Source organism: Sardina pilchardus, chromosome 16 (genome assembly GCF_963854185.1).
Source record: "Sardina pilchardus chromosome 16, fSarPil1.1, whole genome shotgun sequence".
Taxonomy (NCBI): Eukaryota; Metazoa; Chordata; class Actinopteri; order Clupeiformes; family Clupeidae; genus Sardina; species Sardina pilchardus.
In genome coordinates this window covers 7052277-7069343 of record NC_085009.1, presented here as the reverse complement: position 1 = coordinate 7069343, position 17067 = coordinate 7052277, and the positions used below count along the sequence as shown (strand labels likewise).

The following is a 17067-nucleotide window of genomic DNA, read 5'->3' as shown; positions in this document are numbered from 1 at the left end:
ATGCACCATTGTGTGTACAAAAAAAAGAACGAGATTTCAAAGATGGAAATCTATTACAGTTGCAGACCAAAAATAACAGGGCTAATAAAACAAAACGTCTCTAGAGCTATTGAAAATGATGAGGAGATAATGAAGTAACCTTCATCGCTGTGCCCTGCAGGCGACCAAGCTGCGCACGAAGACCCTCCGCAACACGAGGAACCCCAACTGGAACGAGACGCTGGTGTACCACGGACTCACCGAGGACGATTTGCAGCGCAAAACCCTCAGGTGGGTGCTGACATTTTCCGCCTAAATGCTGTTTGCGGTAGCGAGTGTTAATTTTGGTGGTGGTGGCTGATGCGGGATGAGGTTTGTTGATGCGGGATGGGTTTTTTTGCGTTTCAGGCTGTCCGTGTGCGACGAGGATAAGTTTGGGCACAACGAGTTCATCGGTGAGACCAGGGTGCCACTGAAGAAGCTGAAGATGAACCAGAAGAAGAACTTCAACATCTGCCTGGAGAGAGTGATCGCTGTGAGTTACAGGCACGCAGTCATACACACACACACACACACACACACACACACACACACACACACACACACACACACACACACACGCACACACACGCACATACACACACAAAGGCACGCACGCACACGAAAAGAGAGGCGTAAGAGACATAAAAAGAGACATAAACAGACACCCGCAGACACACAAACAGAATTAGAGATATACAAACACTCACAATCAGTGCTTAACATAACATGAAATTCACAGTTGGCCATCTTTAACTGTGTTGCCATAAAAAGAGACATCCCTGTGGCATGAAACTGAATTCCATGAGCCTCCATGCAAATGAAAAAGAAAGCGCTCCAAAGCAAGCAGATGACTCGACTATTCCCCCACCTCTGTGTTCTCCACATCCCACTTCATCTGTGTCCTCCTTTATTTTTATCATCGTATGCTCTTAGGACCAGCGCCAGAGACTTTCAAACCATTTCTCTCTTTCTTTCTCTCTTTCTTTCTCTCTCCTTTTCTCTCTTTCTTTCCTTCTTTCTTTTCTCCCCCCTTTTACATGCATGCAATCCAGGGATGGTGTTGCTAAACTGCTCCTCTAATTTAATAGTTAAATAGGCTCTGCTCAAGTACTCCAGCAGCAGTCATTTCACGGCAGGCTGGCTGGCGCCACACCGCACCGCACCGCTCTCACCGACTCTCTTTCATCTCTCCGCAGACAAAGAGAACCGCCACGGCTGGAGGCGCTCGCGGCATCGCGCTCTACGAGGACGAGGTAAGAGCCGCCGACGTACGTACGGACGGATGGATGGATGGATGGATGGATGGAGGAGTGGTATGAATGAAAGAGTGAGTGAGTGAATGCACGGCTAGACAGAGAGTGTCAATGAGCGAGTGTGTAAATGAGCCGTCTCGGTGCTGGAGACGCTGTTTGAGAATGTGAGGAGACGTTTTTTCTGCCCAGTGGCGTCCTGCTCTGTCTCTCTCATGCGGCTACTCTGTGTGTGTGTGTGTGTGTGTGTGTGTGTGTGTGTGTGTGTGTGTGTGTGTGTGTGTGTGTGTGTGTGTGTGTGTGTGTGGTGTGTGGTGTGTGTGTGTGTGTGTGTGTGTGTGTGTGTGTGTGTGTGTGTGTGGTGTGTGGTGTGTGGTGTGTGGTGTGTGGTGTGTGGTGTGTGGTGTGTGTGTGTGTGTGTGTGTGTGTGTGTGTGTCTGGTGTGTGTGCTCCCTCCAGCAGCTTGTGAATGGGCCCTATGATCTGCCCCTGATCCATAATGCCATCCCACACTGCTACTTTTGATCCACAATGCTTTGTCCTCAACTTTTACATATTAAATCCCCCCCTCCTCCCTCTCCCTCTCTCTCTCACTCTCTCTCTCTCTCTCTCTCTCTCTCTCACTCTCTCTCTCTCTCTCTGTAGCCGGGGAAGGATGGAGAGGTGGAGGAGCGCGGTCGTATCCTCATCTCTTTGATGTACAGCACTCAGCTGGGCCGCCTCATCGTCGGGGTGGTGCGCTGCGTTCACCTGGCCGCCATGGATGCCAACGGATACTCTGACCCCTTCGTGAAAATGTGAGCTCATTCAGTCTTTTCCCTCCCTCCCCCCTCCCTCCATCCCTCCATCCCTCCCTCCCTTCCTCCCTTCTTCTCCCAGATACCTATTTACATATACATACCCATCCATCTCTGATCCGTGCTGTGTCAGCTGCTCCAAGTGCCCTGTAATTATCTCTGATGTGTTTCAGTGTTTGCGCTTTGCCGTAACTTTCTGATTCATAGCCGCACTGAGTCAACAGGAATCAGTATGCACATACGTGATCAATCCCAAGTGCAGCTCCCTCTGTAGGAGAATTGCAAATGGTGGTCCTACCACCAGGTTCCCCATGTCCTATTTCTTTCACTTAAAATGTATGAACAATGTCGTTGGTATGTGTGTATGGCGGGCTGGAGTCTAATGATCATGTGTGTGTGTGTGTGTGTGTGTGTGTGTGTGTGTGTGTGTGTGTGTGTGTTTGAATCCTAGTTACCTGAAGCCTGACATGGGGAAGAAGGCTAAACAGAAGACTCAGATCAAGAAGAAGACCCTGAACCCTGAGTATAATGAGGTCTGTATGCCATCCTAGTCAGAGTGAAACTGACTCACTCACTCAAACCAGCTCTTCACACTCATATGACCCACATATTCACACGCATCACTTTCTTGTATTTCCTTGTTTTTCATTCATCTTTTCCTTCTGTCTTTTTTCGCTGGTTCCTCTTCTGTTCCCTCTCCATTTTTGGTTGCTTGCTTTCTATCCATTTTTGACGTCTTATTTATTCGCTTACTTGAAGGCCGGCTTGTATACAGTACATGCAGCATCACATCGCTGTCATAATTTCACAGAAAGAAAAGCATGAAATAAGAATTTCAGGGGAAAAAAACATGCTTGTCTTGCAGGAATTCAGCTATGAAATCAAACACGCAGAGCTGGCCAAAAAGACCCTGGGCATTTCCGTTTGGGACTACGACATCGGCAAATCCAATGACTACATCGGTGAGGAAGGAGTTTCATAACATTCAGAAGGGCAGCTCTTTGCCGGCTGCCTCAAACCTAATTACCTGAAAGCTGTTCCCAGAGGTGCCAAGCCAGCTGTAGGCACCAACACAATCTCAGCAAAGTACTCTCTCTCTCTCTCTCTCTCTCTCTCTCTCTCTCTCTCTCTCTCTCTGTCTCTCTCTTTCTCTCTCTGTCTCTCTTTCCCTCTTTCTCACTGTCTCACTAAATCATTTCCGCAATTGAAACATATGCGCAGATTTGAAGCAATTGAGTCACACTTTGTGAGATATGTTTCAGTTTTCGCACTCGATCACGGTGGGCTGATGCTTTGCTGCACCCTCCCGCATGGTGTAGATAATGGTCTCCATTACCACGGTCTGCTATGTAAACAATGCAAAGCAAAGACTGAATTGTATTTAGAATGGACATTTTACCTTCGCCAGTCTCAGTACTTGCCTCAGAAATTACTTTCATCTGTTCAAAAGGGGGAAAAGAAGCCAGCAGAGAGCAAGCTGACTTTATTATTGTCAAAATAACATCAAAGACAGAGACCTGGGACAAGAAATGTTGAAAATAGTATGCTTTTAAGCCAAGCTTTTTTCTCACTCATAGCAAATGTTACATCAGACGGAACAGTACATAAACTGGGTACACGGTCCTCTGCTACGCTGTAACTCACAGACATGCGATCCTCCTAAAATGTATTGTGGTTAAGTCACAAATATACAACTTTTGATTTTAACATTTTTGTCACTATAAGATAACACTGTTGATATTGTAAAAATTGTTTAAAAAAAGTTATTTTAGGGAACAGTTTACATGCACAGTTTGACTGACAGGTCTCTTTTCCCACCTTCTACCTATCCTATCTTCACTGGACGCTAAAAAAAACAAAAGCCAGAATGCATCACCTTGAAAGATCATTTAGCATTGTTTTTTTTTTTTTAAGTAGATATCGGTCACAGTTTGATTGACAGTTCATTTTCTCTCCTTCTTTTTCACTCCCTCTTCTCCTCCATCTTCCCCTGTCGCCGTGGCGACAGGCGGCTGCCAGCTGGGCATCACGGCCAAAGGCGAGCGCCTGAAACACTGGTACGAGTGCCTCAAGAACAAGGACAAGAAGATCGAGCGCTGGCACACCCTGCTCAACGAGAACCACGACACCAGTGATTAAGGGGCGGGCTCCGTCCACCCCCCCCTCATGCCCGCCTTGCATGATGTCCACCCCTACTGACCAACGTCCACCCATCGCCTCCACCGACCGCACCATGCCTCTCCACCTCTGGCTGACCCCAGACCTCCACTGTTGACCATGTCCAGCCCTGCACTCCTTAAACTAACTAGCACTCGTATCTACTTTGGTCTCCTTTTTGACTCCAGTGTCCTGCATCCTTCTAACAGTGGACTGACTCTAAACCACTGCTGCACTGAGCAACCCCCTATCCCATAAACACCAAGCGGCCCTCTTACGGTCGCGTCTCTCACAGCTCCGACCGCCATCGCTGGGTAATGTGCAATCACTCCTGAAATACTCCAGAATGTATTCATTGTCATGAAACCAACAGAGACAGAGAGAGAGATAGAGAAAAAGAGAGAAAAAAGAGAGAAAAACGAGAGAAAAAAGAGAGAAAAGTAGAGATGTCATTCTTAACTGTTGGTGAGGAGAGTAGAGAGACTCAGGGGTGTCCACTGATTGGTCAGTCGTGGCATATGGTCATACTGTATCTCCAAAGTTTATGCTAAAAAAAGAAAACAACACTGAAAGGTTTAAAAGCGACTTCAGAAAACAGCAAGGCTGAGACAAGAGACTGAGCGCACAGTGCACACACACAAAAAAAGCCGACATATAGGCTAGGTGTTGGGTCTGCAGTTTACCGCCTGCCCTGAGCCTGACATGTCGACTTCTCTCAGCTGTCAGGTGTGGAATGTTGACATCAGATGACGAGGCTGACAGGTGGAAAGCACACGAGTCACGTGTCGAAGCACGAACGAGAAGCTAACACCATTACACAACCGCGTCCTCACCCATTTAGAGAGATGAGAGCATTTTTCTTTTGTACATTCAAATGCTTTATCACGTCTTAGCAACATGTCAAAAAGATATCAAAGATAATGGCATAAAGAGAGAAATCAAAGCACAGTAAAGAAAAGTGGAGCATGATTGACACACAAGTGACAGCCCTGTGCTATTGTGATTCAAATGCAGTGAGCTCTGACTCTTCTCTAGCTTCTTAGGATTATTTCGAGACTGTTCTTTCTGGTTTTAGAGTTAACCTGTAGTAGTAATACTTAGTAATTAATTAGCATCAGGATTCACATTGATTATGATATTTTGTGATGATTACTTAGCATTGTAGAATGGAAATACAGTGTATGTTGTCCATTTTGCTATAAGTGCAAAAAAAAGTCAGTTTATGTTGAAGTTAGCTTTGGACGTACATGGCCTAGATGCCCACTTATGGAGTTATGCTTGAAGTCATGTTCCTCAATGTTAGATACCTTGACTGATCTATGTAGGTGGTTAGAGAGTGGTGAAAACAATAACAAAAAAAAAAACTCCTGTTGTGTATATTACAAAACAACAACAACAACAACAACAACAACAACAAAAACAGGGGAAAAATCAATGCACAGAAACTACTGGTTGTTTACATGAAGCCGTAAAGAGCAAATTGTCCCTTCTCTCTCTCAGACCTTTTTGGGAGCGGAAATGTCACATGAGATTTTCTACCACAGTGATTCTACCTGAGCAGAGAGAGGCACACGCCTGCATAATCTCAGCGCCACTTGCTCTTACTGCCTTGTCATTCCTTCTCGGCGGGGGGGAGAAGGAGAGGAAAAGAGAGTGTGTAGAGTCCGACCCGTCACTCGCTCTCGAGATCCACGGAGTCGAGAGTGCGCTCGACTCTCCCCTGCCCGTTCTTGCATGCCAAGTGCTTTGTGGCCCTCTCCCCCGTCTGGTGCCTGCGGCAGTCATGCCATATGCTAAGGCATCCTCCATCTGAACCCCACCCCTCTGCCCCCAGCCCCCACCCCCTTTCCAAACTGCACAAAGCCCCACCTTTCTCCCCCTCCCCTTCTTCAAATCACTGATGCTTTTAGCGTGGTGGCTACAGCCCGACCCGTGTGTGAGTAGTCAGAAAGCACACAGTATTCAATGGTATGTGACCTCAAGAGTTTCTATCAGTCTTTCTGCTGCAAGTTTTCATGGGAGCCCCCCCCCCCTCTTCAAGCCCTATGCATGAGATAGTGGTGTTGTTGTTCATGATGTAGATGAGGCTTTCCCCCAACACCCCATCCTCAAACCTATGTTCTTGACTTTCTTCTTCCTAGCACTTGATAGCCCCCCCCCCCCCCCCCCCCTTACGTTTGTAGCACTGTTCTGGTCCTTCCCTCTTCCCTTATAAACCTCTGGTTGCCTGTCAGTCCCAGACCCCCCCCCCCCCCCCCCCCACCCCCACAATAGTGACTGTGAATAATGCCTGAAAAAATGTTTACATTGATGCAGACAACCACCCCTTAGTTTTGCAGGGTAAAAAAAAAAAGTTATGTGGTGCACTCTGAAGACTTTCAGAAATTCAGTATTTCTGAGGGGGTGGGTTTCTTCGAGTGAAAAGTTTGTGGGTCTGCTCAATTGGCCGTTTGCCCATAAAGATGCAGACACAGATGATGATCCATTGAAAGAAAACAAAATACAAAACAAAAAATGATCTACTTGACAAATCTAACACACGTTTTTAAAAATATATTTCTGTTTAAAACTAAGTCTACCCCATTCTCCCTGTACTACATGTTTACTGCTTAAGGAATGATTGCTGCTTTATCATAATGGACTGTATATATGTAGTGCATGTCCTTGAGAAAGCAGAAAATAACTTGTATGTTTGGACTTTGTTTTGCATGTGAAAATATCTATTTTACATAGATCTGGTCCTCACTGACCAATAAACTCTCATGTAAACTCCTAACATAGAAGTGTCATTCTTTGATTATGATTATTGATTGTTCCTGTTGAGCTCACCTCACTCACCTCCCTTGAGCTTGCCACTTTCTACACAACTTGTTGCCATTTAGAAATTGTTTTTTTTTTTTTCAAACAATTTAGTTTAATTTCTATTTCACCAAAGAGTCTATTTCATTTGTTTGCAGATTATTTCTGTAATGTATTCAGAAAGTAGGACATCTTTTAATATGCCTGTTATTTTCTTTGTTGGTCATGGTGAGTGGTTGCCAGCTTCACGCTCTCAGCATTTACTGAAAAGTGATTTTGTTGGGGTTGGGGTTTTGTTGCAGTTATGTAAGGTTCAAGTATGGGCACGCACGAAAAGTTACCATGGAAATAATGTTTCCTTGAGCAGCCTTCCCTCAAGTATAAGTAATAAACCAATCATTCTTCCAATAACAATTTATGCCTTAGAGGGATCAAAATTACTGTCGAAGATTAAGTGTCTTCATTTGCATTGGCATGGAAACACCTCCATTAACCCTTCGTGACACTCTTTCCCCTTTCTGTTGGAGCCAATGGGTGCAGAATATAGCATGGTACCGTCATTCATTGGATCCGTCAGATGGCGTCAACGCAAACGTCATTGCTGGTATTGAATGATTTCTTCCTGGCCACTTGCGTCTTGTCTAGCGTTCCTGCAATCCGTGCGCCTTTGCGCAGATGGTGAACATGTTGACCGTGCAATTGATTAGTCACCGAATCTTCTACAATGGATGTAAGCTGAAGAACTGATTACGTTAAGACCTGAGCCTGCCGTTTCCCAGGCAACTTTTTATAATTAGGGAGTCTTATTTATTTGTTGTTGAAATGCAGGTGACAGCTCGGTTACCATTTGTCCTTACTTTGGCTATGTTCTGTCCCTGGGTAGTATCAGAAGCCGAGATTCTGTGCTTTCATGCTCAGTCCGTAAGAAAAGGCACCCAAGTAAGTTTTCTTCTTGGGGAGAATGGGACACTTGCAAAGTCTTTAGTGTTGTATTCAAGCATTTGGAATGAAGACCGTCAGCTTGTGTACTGCAAAACAAATGAGAACGATGTGGTCATCGGACAGTATCTCTCTTTATGTCGTAGAAGGCAAAACTCGAAAGTTGTTGAAATATCTGCAAACAGTTACAATTTAAGTGTAATAATGGGACAGGACAGCCCTTGTTATGGACGTGACACTTCAATATCAGAGAAGAATGACCCACAGGGAACGCAAACGGGAAGACGGACCTCAGGAATCAGAAGGCGGACAAAACGTGCTATTATTTTTCCAGGTACCCTATGGTGCGGCACTGGTAGCAAAGCCCTTGAGTATGAACAGCTCGGTAAGTAGAATGTTGGGAACAGACAGTTTAATGATTCGTAATAGTTGTAGAGGGTGTTTTGAAAAAAGCACAGGGTGCCCAGAAAGAATGTGTTGATGGAATACATCCATAATTCCCAAAGGCTAATGTCGCCAAATTATTGAAAGGCTCTAACTTATTGTGTCACGGTTCAAACTGAAATGCTAGGCCTACTGAAAGGATTTCCGTGCATAATAATATTCCCTGATTAAGTAGCCTACCACATTTCCTTTGTCTGTGGCTGATTTTTTTTGTAAATGTCCACAGTGAAACAGTAGCCTAATGCACTTAATACCCAGTGTGAAATTGTTGCGGTCTGTTAGAGCTTGTTGGCGTTTCCCTCCTCAGGCATGTTTGAGCACACCGACAGGTGCTGCCGCGAGCACGACCACTGCTCCAGTGTCATCCACTCCTTCACGGTGGACTTCGGTGTATTCAACAGCAACCTCTTCACTGTCTCGCACTGTGACTGTGACCACAGGTGAGCCTGCCTGCCTACTGCTGTCTTTACCCCCAGAGGGAGATGAGGGAAGCATGCAAGCTAAAGAAAAAAACTAAAGAATGACATGGAATTGACAAATCTGCAAGCCCCTGATTGACCCCTCAACACACACACACACACACACACACACACATGCATGCAGGTACGCGCACAGGTGTGCATGTGCGTGCACATTTACACGTGCAAGCGCATGCATGCATGTAGGCACACACACACACACGCATGCATGCTGGTACGCAGACAGACACACACATTTACAGGTATAGAGAATATTCTCCACTTCCGCCTATCATTTCTCCCAACTCTGACTCTGGCATCTAAATGTTACATTCCACACACTAGACTATAGTCATCATCACCCATTATACAATTCCATAACCCCAGGGCAAATCCTCAAGTCGTAACTCTGTCCTTTCCTTTCCTTTCCTTTCCTTTCCTTTCCTCTGTCTTTACTGCTAACCTGCCTCTGGCTGGTGTGTCACACACACACACACACACACACACACACACACACACACACACACACACACACACACACACACACACACACACACACACAACAACCCACATCATAGCCATCTCTCTTGGTGCCCATGGAGACTGGCACAAAGAGAGATAATTGGGCATGCTCCAAGTTTTGTGGTATGACCTCAGAATTTCCAAATAAATTGCTTGTTTCCAAAGAAATTGTTGCTTGAGAGGACTTGCTCTTCTGAGGAGAAGATAGTTATTGGTTTAATGATAGTTTATGGTTTGTTGAGTTTTGTTTTTAAACACAGTAAGCAGTAGTGGTGTTTGATGATGACAAACTAAGTGGATTGTGAGTCATGAATGAGAAGTTCATCTTTGTCGAATGAGGTTTGCCCAATCAAATAACACACAAGCCTCTGTCCCCTGCCAGATTCCGTCAGTGTCTGATGGACGTGAACGACCCCATCTCCCACATGGTGGGCTACAGCTTCTTCAACATTCTCCGGCTGCCCTGCTTCCATTTCGCCCAGAGGAGGCATTGCTCCAACCTCAACTGGTGGGGGAAGTGAGTGGAGCACAGCGCACCTCTCTGGCAACATTACGGGAACACTCAAACAACGCATCATGTTTAATTAGTAGGCTACTGTGCGAATATATCTTTCATCGTCCTGATCAAATGGACCACCCACAACATCAAAGTGTCTCGGCTGTCTGCATTGTAGATTTCTGTGAAGCTCTTTTAACTCCAGTTTCACTCCAGTTACACTTCTGAGATCGAGCTAATTCCAATGTGTCTGCATACTACTTCTGAAGTATACTTAAGCTCTGTCATTTCCTAAAGTGGAGTTGTACCACACAGTCAGGTGCTGCATACCATATAAAGTAGGACAGTAAATGTGACTGTGATGTCTATATACTTACTGGGCCGGATAGAGATAGTTTCAATACTGGTTCTGACTTGTACAATATTCCACTAAATCCTCCCCAAGTTGAGGTGTTGGTCACAGTATAGCTTTTTATTTATGGTGCCCCTGAAGACAAGTCTAAGCTTATCTCTAGTTAAGCTATGGTGCCTCCATAAAACAGGTCTACACAGAGGGCTGTGTGTTTTGCTTGCTCCTGTCTACATCCAATTGGATTGGATAGCATTGGTGAGATGAACACATTATCTTTCTACATGTATGTCCACAGATGCACAGAAGTTGAAATGGCACCGTATGCGGTTTTCCAGACTCAAGCTCTATATAATGCTACCTATTTGACCTCTCGAACTAAGGATCCTGCAAGTCACCATGTGACTTTCAAGCCCTCAGTTAAAGCCCCCATCTCATCTCGAGTGAAGCCTGTGTCTCTCCCAAACTCTGGTAAACGAAAGCCAGTAAAAGGGAACACATTCCATCAAAAGGGGAAGAAAACGAGGAAATCTCAGAGCCGCAAAGCCAAGAAAGTGACTCCAAGTCAGTCAACTACACAATCGGTTACCCCTCTACTGAGAAAGACTTCATTACCATCAACGGTGCAAACTTTTCCAACAGTTGGGGATGTCAATAACACAGAGAAGAATGCATCTTTCATTTTTAACCCACAAGCCACATTACAACCATCGGAAATACCAGGCAAAAACACAACAATGTCTCAAATGGCGCCAGCAGAGAAGCTAAGGAATCCTTCTTCAACACGGGCACCTGCAGCGTCAACAACACGCTTTCTTAATCAGACAGCGCCACCAAGTCCACAACCGTCTAACCAACCCACACAGCTTCAGCATCAGCAACGGCCATGTGAACCAAGAGGTTCCCCCAGAGGAGACACATTCCTCCCCAGTCACCCTGGGGGAGAGGCCTGCGTGGAACCAGAGTCGCCCCTGGCCGCGGGAGACGCAGGGGAGGAGAGTGGACATCACAAAGGCATGATTCAAATTCCAGTCGCTCAGACATCAAGGTCAGTTAAGGTCACTACTCCCCTGACCGAGGCATTTGCACAGGCAAGAAATACATCAACAACAGTTACCTCAAATGACCCCACAGTCAAGGTAACAAAGTCACCCCAGGAAAAGGCAGCGCAGACATTCACACTATCCACTATGGAGGCATCTAGAGTCCCAATAACAACCACGCAGAGATCAGCCATCATTTCTCCCAATCAGACCAGAGCAGCAATATCAAGATGGCGAGAGATGACAGAATCTTCACAACAAAAGAGCCCAGGTACAACACAAAGGGCGAAGAACAGGCCAAGGGAGACCTCAGTGAAGACTCTGCCACGGACAAAGAGTAACTCTGTCTCTGCCGCGTCAAAAAAGCCCAATCAATCAGGTATGTCAGTGTGACGTCTGGGGAGTGATTGGTTTAGTGCTGAAGGGGTATGCTTTTATAGGGCGTATGCCATCCTCAGTCCTCAAGCAATCCACAATCCTCTCTTGTCTAGACATATTCTACCATGTAGATGTGTTCACTAGACACAACACAGAGAGTGAGAGAGTACCAATGTAAAACAGTAGCAATCACAGTCGTGATCACAATCACAGGTGATCACTTTAATGTCACCACGGCGTAATCACACCATGGTGGTCTGATTTCAAAGCATGGACAGCTGGCCAGGAGAAGTGTGTGAGAGAGAGGCAGCTGTACCCTTAGCTGCAGGAGGAATTCTCAGCCATAGGGCACGCATACCTCAGGTAGCATCATAGCGTCTAGAAGCCACAAGAACGGCTTCCACCAAAGCCATTTTACGATGGCACAGGCTTCAACTATTTGTCTTCAGGCCAGAGGATAATAACATTTATAGGAGTTCAGATTGATTTGCAGCAAACCCAAGGAAGGTGCAAACAGACCACATATGGTTAAAAGTTATAGTCATTAAATCAATCAACATTTTGGTGATTATGGTGACATTTACATCATTGCATAGTTCTATAATGGTTCTTCTGTATGTATACAATAATTTGATAATATATTTAAGTGTTGTAGGAATTGTCAAGCCTAATGAGGTCCATTCGTTGCAGGTTTACATTTCCTGGATAGACAAAGCCATATCATTGCTTTGTAGAATAAACGTCATGTTGTTCTCTGGTCTACTGTAGGCAATCTTCTCTGCCGTCACCTCAAAGACTTGGATAACTGTCCACATAAAATCCCCCCTTTTGAGAGAAGATATGGCTACTACAACAATGAGTCAAAGAGTATTTACCATTGCGACTGTACCCATAGGTAAGAAAAATAGTGTATTGTAAGTTTCACTCAATGACATGGTGAATTGCATGAGTAGTCTTTCACTTCTCCCTTTTACTGGTTTTATCCTATGGTCCTTCAATAGTCACAAACATATCACAAATTAATATCTTCCTCCTTCTCTGCTCATTCATCACTTCTTCAATGACTACCCTCCACCACCAGGTTGTCAGGCCACATCAGACATCTAAAGGATGCCAAAACCATTCAGACCCTTTTACAAGATCATGTGTCTTTGCTCTGTTTTGGATTGCAGAGTTCCAAATACTGTAGCAAGAGTACCAGGTAAGAATGGCAATTAAGCTGTTGAGTGTAAGGCTTAGTATTATTATACATCCACAGGTAAAGGCTATCTGTGTGTGTGTGTGTGTGTGTGTGTGTGTGTGTGTGTGTGTGTGTGTGTGTGTGTGTGTGTGTGTGTGTGTGTGTGTGTGTGTGTGTGTGTGTGTGTGTGTGTGTGTGTGTGTGTGTGGTGGAGAGTCATTTTTTTTTTCTTTTTCTTTCAGGTGTTCGGCTGTTGTGTTCCCTGCAACCGGCTTGCTGGTGGCTCTGAGGAAAATGGATGACGGAGGGGGAGTAATTAAGCAACAACGTCCAAAGCGATACAAAAGAAGAACTCCTGTTTTATTGTTTAAACGCTGTGTGAAGATATTGCAATCAAAATTAACGTAGCGTTTTAAGAAAATTAATCACTTTTGCCTGTTTTTTTTTTTTATTTAAATGGAGCTTAATAAATGAACGTGTCAAATAACTTTCTTGCATCATTCTCACTTTAATCATCTAATTTAGTCACATCTATAACCAATTGCTTATTTAAATTGTAGGCTATTGTTGAGGATCAGATGGGACTTGCAACTTCTGCCAGTTCAATTAACTCCTATTGTCCGCTTGGTGGTGCTGCTAACACACCATACTTGCTCTGAAGCAAGAGGCGCACAGTGGTTTGGGTTTGCTTACGGGATGTTGCTTGCATTCGAGGAATGCCGCAAAGGCAACTTTATTTTATATCAGGTCGTAACAGACGAGAAAATAAAAATAAACGTCTAATGATCAAATACGTATTTCAGAATGATGATGAAGTTCAGGCCAAGCCTGCACTATTTGTAAAAAGTGCATTGTAGAACCTTGCACGATAGACCCTAAAATACATGTAATTTATCCGCTCAGTCGTCATTTTATGTTGCTAATAATCATCTTTATCTTTATCTGAAGAATGCAAGCCCACTTTCCACATTTGATAACCAATAATCGGGCTTTCATTGGTCCACTTTGTTGTGGTGTTTATCGTATTGCGCACAGCATGCCGGGAAAGACTTGGGCTAAGAAAAATGGCGTCTCACTGACAGCTGAGGAGCTTTCATTATCTGGGTGTTAAAAGGAAAAAAACAAGAGTTGGACCACCGCTGAAGCCTATTACTTCAACGCACATCGTGCATTGGCCCTGCTTAGATGTATACCTGAGCTACATAGGGAGGCCATTGATGATACAGTGGAAATACAACGAATTTGAGGAGAGTGTCACGCCCACCCCACCGAAAATACGGGAGAGAAAGCGGTCTATCAGAAAAGCCATTAAGCCAACCTGCGGTGTCAAAGCAGAAGCTTGCTAGCTAACCAGCTAGCTCGTTAGCCGCAGCTACAAGCTGCACGGGCGTCGCTCAACTGACACTATCTGGTGGTGTTTTCTTTTCGCTGACAACACGATGTCTGTAGCCGGGTAGAGCACTACGGTCACCTTGGGTACTTAATTTTAATGTTCGACCACTACGTTAATTTTCCAAGGGGAGAGAGATGGGCTCAGGGGCCGTCGATTCGTCCCAATGGCTGTCAGTGAAGGAAGAGACTATTTTCCTTCACGATGGGCTCATTCGGGTGACAGACCTGGCCGAACTACCCAGTGAGATTGGGGTTTCGGAGCAGGGGGACACCGAACAAGAGGTGGGTCTCATTAGCTAATGTAACCGTCATCCTGTAGGAATGAAGGTTTAACGTTATGCATGCATGTTATGAATGTGGTGATATCTCATGGTAGTCAATGTAGCAAACACATGTATGTCAGCTAACGTTACATCTTCGGAGATTTGCAGTGGGTCCAACAACTGTCTCTGATATACATTACCCGACGTTAACGTTACACTTGTTTACATTTTCGTCAGCGGTTACCTAAATGTGTTAGCATGGGTTGAGTACACAGCTAACAGCGGGTTCCTAAGATTGTTCCCTTTCATTGCTGATTGAAGACATGGGCATTGTGTGACTTATTTGTTTGGGACATCTCCGAAACATTAATTTAGCTGTTGTTACTGTATTTTGGTAACGTCTTGGCTCCCAAACTTCGCAATAACATAACAGCTAGCTAGCCTGCTGATAATTCAGCAAGCTAATCATTAGCATGGCGCTGTCAGATAGCGTTATCTCCTCCTACCGTTATTTAGCTAGCTAGCCAGATATTAATAGGTAACTGGACCCACGAAGTGGTCAGCTTCCTGACCAACTACTTCCCCCTCTTATTTCCCTTATTGCCTGTTAATTGACACAAAACGTACGGTTTCTGTAAGTTTGTGAGAGTACTTGGCGTTAATATCGCATTTGTCGAACGTTAACGTTAGGTTACAAAGAACTAAATTACCATAGCTGAATCGTGTTGTTAGCAGATACCCAACATATAAATGCTAAGGTAGCCATCTCAAGTTGGGATAAACACATACCACCTTTGTCAGTGTTAGTGTATGGCATTAGGCATTTTTTCAGATTTGCTGAAGGAAACGTGTCATTGTGCGATGTGTTGACCTGCTTCTATTCATTACGAAAATATCTGGAATATTCTGGATCTTTAGAGCCGTGCCGACTACCTTACCCCTAAAACAGTAGCCTACTTTTAACTGTCCAGTGCCCAGACAGTGACATTAATGGAATTCTTCCTACCATCAAAACTTTTCTACTCGTTGAAGTTTTTGGTTTGGTGATTTATCATCCAAACCTTATTATCCCCTCTTAGTTTTGGCCCACCTATGTCTTGTACCTACCATGTTTCATTATTGCATTATTGATGATTCAGTCTTTTTTAGTTGACCTCAGCAGACACAAATCAGGAAGACCAGTTTGTGTAGATCTAGTCTGATGTGGTCTCCCATGAAAGATATGGGTATGTAAACAGACATGCGCTTCTCCTCATGACCCCATTGTGCTCATGTTTGGCCCGTCCGGTCCATACAATAACCTACAATTGACCAGTAGCCATTCTCAGAAAAAAATAGGCTGCCTTTCCTCGCTTGTCTGGAGCCTGGTTACGTTTTTTATGTAGCATTAAAAGGGTGTGCACTGAGAAAGCTCTGGTCATGATGTTGACAGGTGGGTGATGGATTACAGGCCATTTTCTGTCTGGACTCAACATAAACAACATCATAATCTTCTGTCTGTGTCAGCATTTAGCACTTTCCCCAGCACGGTGCACTGTTCTGTAGCTTTCTGTTTTGTATGGCTCATCCTCAGTCAACACCAAGCTGTGGTGGTAGTACTGTGGAGTGCATTGATTGCAGACACGTGATTGAGGTCGAGTTAATAGTATGTAAATAGCTAGGTGAGGAAACATATGCCTGCCTTGATGTTCTATTAATTCACCATGCAATGTAATCAACATAAACCAATGCAGGACAGATACCTGGGCAGATGAAGAAAGCATTGCTATTGCTCATGTTCTGCACACTCCTCACCTCTGTAGTATCTTCAGGGTCTCTTTAAATTGGGGAGAACCTAGCCAGAGTGATGAGAAATGCTGTGTAACCTCTTTCCTGTCGGGAACGGGGCAATCTGCAGTGATTTGCAACCTGAGCCTGCAAGCCTGTGTGCCTCCAGAGTGGAACTGTAATACAATCAGAGCTTTGAAGTTGTGTCCAGAGATTGTAGGGGAGGGTGCAGGGGAGGGGGGGGACGACAAAAAAGACAGAGACCGAAATGGAGGGCAAAATGGGAGATCAAGTGTGGTGTGTCAAGTTTGTAGAAACAAATGCAGTGAGCAGGAGCGACTTTGTCTCCTCTTCTTGTGATAGATTGAAGTGACCGTTTCTTCCGCCGCTGAGGGCCAGGTGTCCCCTTACACTGGTGCCGTATGTAACGTGACATTGGTATTTGCTACGCTGCTATCACCAGAGACCAGTGGCAGACCGCTCATCCTGATCCGTCACTGGGATGTTATTTACTGGCACTAATTGGTAATGCGTCACTGCATTTGTGACATCATCCCATCTGTACTTTTCTTTGTATGGACAAGGGACAGGATGTGTTAAAAAAAAAAAAAAAAGGGTCCTCCTACCAACATACACAGATCTACATTACCCCCCATGTGATGCGGAGCTTCTGGATATTTTTGTCTCCTCCCAGAAACTCTCTGTCCACTAGCTTCAGATTGGTAACGCAAGTGTATCTGGAGTGGAATCAATGCTGTACAGGCCAGCTAAATGGCATAATGGATTCCGACCTCTCTAATTCAGCAAGGCCG

At 44.8% G+C, this 17067-nt stretch overlaps 3 protein-coding genes across 10 annotated transcripts in view; all 3 read left to right on the top strand.

Moving 5' to 3' along the window:
• LOC134060512 (rabphilin-3A-like) overlaps positions 1 to 6060 on the top strand; it is a 37852-nt gene extending 31792 nt beyond the window's left edge. Inside the window, exons 12-18 of the mRNA XM_062517241.1 lie at positions 161 to 270; positions 388 to 514; positions 1218 to 1274; positions 1917 to 2068; positions 2520 to 2601; positions 2934 to 3030; positions 4077 to 6060. Of these exons, the coding sequence (XP_062373225.1) occupies positions 161 to 270; positions 388 to 514; positions 1218 to 1274; positions 1917 to 2068; positions 2520 to 2601; positions 2934 to 3030; positions 4077 to 4207 (756 nt within the window). The 3' untranslated portion in view covers positions 4208 to 6060. The remainder of the gene's footprint in view (positions 1 to 160; positions 271 to 387; positions 515 to 1217; positions 1275 to 1916; positions 2069 to 2519; positions 2602 to 2933; positions 3031 to 4076) is intronic.
• Positions 6061 to 7674: 1614 nt separating this feature from the next.
• Positions 7675 to 13390, top strand: LOC134059945 (group 3 secretory phospholipase A2-like). The gene is made up of 7 exons (XM_062516502.1): positions 7675 to 8348; positions 8715 to 8847; positions 9770 to 9904; positions 10531 to 11654; positions 12422 to 12548; positions 12735 to 12854; positions 13076 to 13390. Exons 1-7 carry the CDS (start codon positions 7847 to 7849, stop codon positions 13239 to 13241), a joined length of 2307 nt encoding a protein of 768 aa, XP_062372486.1. The 5' UTR covers positions 7675 to 7846; the 3' UTR covers positions 13242 to 13390.
• A 518-nt stretch (positions 13391 to 13908) lies between these two features.
• The window catches only part of LOC134059391 (probable E3 ubiquitin-protein ligase HECTD4), a 71760-nt gene continuing 68601 nt past the window's right edge, over positions 13909 to 17067 (top strand). For all 8 annotated transcript variants that reach the window (XM_062515758.1, XM_062515755.1, XM_062515759.1 and 5 more), the window contains exon 1: positions 13909 to 14507. In XM_062515758.1, the coding sequence (XP_062371742.1) occupies positions 14361 to 14507 (147 nt within the window). In that variant the 5' untranslated portion in view covers positions 13909 to 14360. The remainder of the gene's footprint in view (positions 14508 to 17067) is intronic.

Excerpts from the sequence above, each read along its gene's own strand:
- LOC134059945 (XM_062516502.1), top strand. The coding sequence starts at position 7,847 with ATGCAGGTGACAGCTCGGTTACCATTTGTCCTTACTTTGGCTATGTTC. Across the intron at positions 9,905-10,530 it reads AACCTCAACTGGTGGGGGAA|ATGCACAGAAGTTGAAATGG; the intron begins GTGAGTGGAGCA and ends GTATGTCCACAG. Across the intron at positions 12,855-13,075 it reads TACTGTAGCAAGAGTACCAG|GTGTTCGGCTGTTGTGTTCC; the intron begins GTAAGAATGGCA and ends TTTTTCTTTCAG.